Source organism: Microtus ochrogaster, chromosome 8 (genome assembly GCF_000317375.1).
Source record: "Microtus ochrogaster isolate Prairie Vole_2 chromosome 8, MicOch1.0, whole genome shotgun sequence".
Taxonomy (NCBI): domain Eukaryota; kingdom Metazoa; phylum Chordata; class Mammalia; order Rodentia; family Cricetidae; genus Microtus; species Microtus ochrogaster.
Window position 1 is genome coordinate 12,916,573 of NC_022015.1, and position 4,147 is coordinate 12,920,719.

General features: G+C 39.0%; 1 protein-coding gene across 1 annotated transcript; it reads left to right on the forward strand.

The window, feature by feature from the left end:
- On the forward strand, nucleotides 1–948 carry LOC101981273 (olfactory receptor 2D2). Its single transcript, XM_005351101.2, has one exon. It carries the CDS (start codon nucleotides 1–3, stop codon nucleotides 946–948), a length of 948 nt encoding a protein of 315 aa, XP_005351158.1.
- Nucleotides 949–4,147: the final 3,199 nt, after the last annotated feature.

Genomic DNA, 4,147 nt, shown 5'->3' on the forward strand with positions numbered 1-4,147 from the left:
ATGAGACAGGCAAATCAAACTCAGGTGACCGAATTTCTCCTTCTGGGACTCTCTGATGACCCCCACACTCAGAAGCTGCTATTCATCTTATTCCTGGGTGTCTATCTGGTCACTGTGCTTGGAAATCTACTTCTCATGTTTCTTGTTCGGATTGACTCTCAGCTTCACACACCCATGTATTTTTTTCTGTGTAATTTGTCACTGGCTGATCTCTGCTTTTCTACCAACATTGTTCCTCAGGCTCTCATCCATCTCCTTTCACAGAAAAAGGTTATTTCATTCAGACGTTGTGCGGCTCAGCTTCTGCTCTTTCTCATTTTTGGGTGTACACAATGTGCCCTTTTGGCTGTGATGTCCTATGACCGGTATGTGGCTATCTGCAACCCTCTACATTACCCTAGCATCATGACATGGAGGGTTTGTATCCAACTGGCTATAGCATCATGGACTAGTGGCATTTTAGTGTCGCTGGTGGACAGTACTTTCACACTAAGTCTTCCCTATCGAGGCAGCAACAGTATTGCTCATTTCTTTTGTGAGGCCCCTGCACTGTTGATCCTGGCATCTACAGACACTCACACTTCAGAGATGGCCATTTTCCTCATGGGGGTTGTGATTCTCCTCATACCTGTCTCACTAATTCTGGTGTCCTATGGCCACATCATAGTGACTGTGATCAAGATGAAGTCAGCTGCAGGAAGACTCAAGGCATTTTCTACCTGTGGTTCCCACCTCATTGTTGTCATCCTTTTTTATGGGTCAGCAATTATCACCTACATGACACCAAAGTCTTCCAAAGAGCAGGAGAAACTGGTGTCTGTTTTTTATGCAATGGTGACACCTATGCTTAATCCCCTCATATACAGCCTGAGGAACAAAGATGTCAAGGGAGCTCTGTGGAAAGTAGCCACGAAGAACTTCTCAAATAGGTTTAGAATCATCCACTGACTCAGCTCCTCTTGACTTCCTAAGTATAACACATGCTAGATAGTCTTCCTTATGAATGTAAGTTATGGTAAAATGTTCATCATTGGGTCTTGTCCATGGACACACACCTTAACATTTATCCCATACTTCCTTTGTGGAGGGAGAAGGAAATAACACATAGAGCGAAAAGGGGGAAGACATGCTTCCTCCTGATATATCCTTTGACAATGAAGACCTTTTAGCTTCTGTATTTTTTTGTGTGAATATACAATGTGCCTTTCCAGCAGTGATGCTCTATGATTTGTATGTGGCAATCTCAAACCCTCTGCATTACCCTCACATCATGATCCAGAGGTCTTTTCTAAAAATTAGAAAATCTCCTAATACAAAAATCTATCTTTAAACTATGGCATATGCTGTTGTCTATCCCCGATTCTAATCTAGGTTTTCTTTTGTCATTTCTTAATTTCTTTACATCTTCAAATAAAAATTTGAAAATATTGCTTAATATCTCACCATGCTCTAGGTACTACTTATGTGTGCATTTATGTGTGATGTGGCTGTGTCAGGGGTGGGTAATGAAGGAACCAGTACACTGAAGTAGAATAAATGAGCCTCTCTTGACTGTTCACATTCTTTTTTAGAGATTCAAATATACTATTTATCAGGATAATCCTCATAAATGTGAATACAGAGATTTAAAACCATTAAGAAATAATGACATTCCTCAAGTATGTAATTAACTCCATCCCTGAAGGACTAAGTGGATGGAACTAGGAACCAGGGAGAGTAGCTGTGTTCAAAATCCACCAGGCAAGAGCTGTGAACTAGGTCATATGTGTGAGCAATCTATGAGAAAAGTTATTTAAAGTAATTCTTTCCTTTAAAACTGTATTTCAAGTAAAATCCAGAGAACAAGAGAACCTATTTATACAATTCATAAACCCATCAGGTGCTCTGAGTCAAATAGAAGGGATTGAGGATAGAAGATGCATCTGAAAGGGTCAAGAAAGGTGGAATTTACTCTTTTTGCCCTCACCATGCATTTCCTCATTGTCCAGTGATTAATTCATGTTTGTAGTAAAGAGAACACTGGTGTGGGAGGTCCTTCTGTCTATATGTTGCATTTATTGGTTAATAAATAAAGTACTTCTTTGAGCCTATGGCAGGGAAGAACAGAACTAGGCAGGAAAAGCTAGGCTGTATGCTGGGAGAAAGAATGGCGGAGTCAGAGAGAAGCCATGGAGCCAGTGGAGACAGAGGCTGGGAACCTTACCTGGTAAGCCACAGCCATGTGGCAATATACAGATTAATAGAAATGGGTTAAATTAATATTCAAGTGTTAGCAAAAAGAAGCTAGAGCTAATGGGCCAAGCAGTGATTTAATCAACACAGTTTCTGTTTGATTATTTCAGGGCTGAGAGGCCCAATGAGCAGCTCTCTCTCCTTCCTACAACAGAACACCAAATTCCATCAATGACTTTATCATTGTGACTTCATAGTGAGAGTACATATGCTTGATACCTAAAAGGATAGCATTGTCCAGATTTACTCAAAGGAATGAGGAGAAAGAGTGAAAAAAAAAAAAACATGACAATTGATTACGAAATAAACCTTTATTTCTGATCTTAGTAATCAGACCTAAACTAGTAATTGTAATGTTTCTTTCACTACAGTGTCTGTATCTTAAGCAACTACTGTCCCAACTGGCAATTGCAATTGCAATTGCAATTGCAGCTACCAGCAGTGGCCACATGGGCTGCAGTCAGGCAGGAATTCTGTTCCCTCAGGCAATAGCTCTCTGAAGGCACCTAAAGGAAACTTTAAATTTCTATCAGGATTAGAAATCAGGATTCAAAAGTTGAGAAATTCTGCTCACTCAGAGAGGCTAAATAGCAAGTAGCTAACTTTCTCTTCCTGCTCATGTCTCCATAAAAAATGGGGTGTCCTTCTGCTCAGTCCACACTTAAAAAAAAAAAAAACAAACAAACCGCTAGCTACACTTAGTTTCTCCCTACTACTTCCTGTCAGTTGCTGACTGCCTCCTGACCCCAGGTTAATTTTATTTAGCCAAACAAGTGTAACATGTCTTTGCATCGTTAATCAAAGCAACAGAAACCAATGTAACACACCTTTACCCAGTTAAAATAATATTCTACAACTGTCTTCATGGATTTGTTTCTGCATTAGCCTCTATTTGTGGAAATTTGTTGGCAGTGGTGACCTAAAATTTCTCTCCTGAGAATAAGCTCATAGATTCCTTTTTGTTGATTTTTTTTAACTTCTGTTTAATTAGTGCTTGTGTTCAAAGAAGTGTTAATGATGGTGAATCTTTTTGATTTCAAACACAGTCTTCCCTGACTCCAGGGTTTTCAGCAGCCCTATTTGTTCTTGGAAATAGAAACAACCTCTAAGGCAGCATTATAATTTTACTCCAGTTTTCTATGATTTTCTCCATTTTTTTAAATGAAGGTACTTAGTGCTATGAACTTCAGAACTGACTTCACTGAATCCCTGAAGTTTTGGTATTTTATATATTCATTTTTATGCAGTTTGAGAATGTTTTTAACTTCTTTCTTATTTTTTTCTTGACCAATTTTTCTTTCAGCAGTGATCCATTTCTCATTTGGTTCAGTTTCCAAGCTTCTGTTATTTCTGATATCCGGCTTTAGTCAATAGTGGTCAGACAGGATGCATTTGTTGTATCTGCTAAGACTTGCTTTGTGTTTGCTATGTGTTTGAGAGGTCAATTTTGGAGAAAGAGGCACGAGATACTGAGAAGAAGGTATATTCTTTTGTATTTGGATTAAATCTTTGGAAATACCTGTTGGGTCCATTTGGTTTATAATGTCAGCTCCAGCATTTCTCTTTTTAGATTTTGTCTGGATGACTTGTCTAAAGACAAGAGTAGGGCATTGAAGCTTCTCACCATCAGTGTGTGAGGGTCAAAATGTGCTCTAAGCTGAGTAGTGTTTCTCTTACAAACTTGGGTGCCTGTGCCTGGCAGATGCCTATGCTTGGCACATAGATGTTAAGAATTGCAATGTCTTCTTGGTGAATTTTTCTTTTGATGAGCATCTAGTGTCCTTCCTATATCTTCTGATAAGTTTTCATTTGAAGTCTATTTTTTTTTCTCTTTCTTTTTATTGTCTCTTTTTTTTTCTTAATTTATTTATTTATTGAGGATTTCCGCCTCCTCCCCGCCACCGCCCCCCACCTC

Coding starts and splice junctions, on each gene's coding strand:
- LOC101981273 (XM_005351101.2), top strand. CDS start 1: ATGAGACAGGCAAATCAAACTCAGGTGACCGAATTTCTCCTTCTGGGA.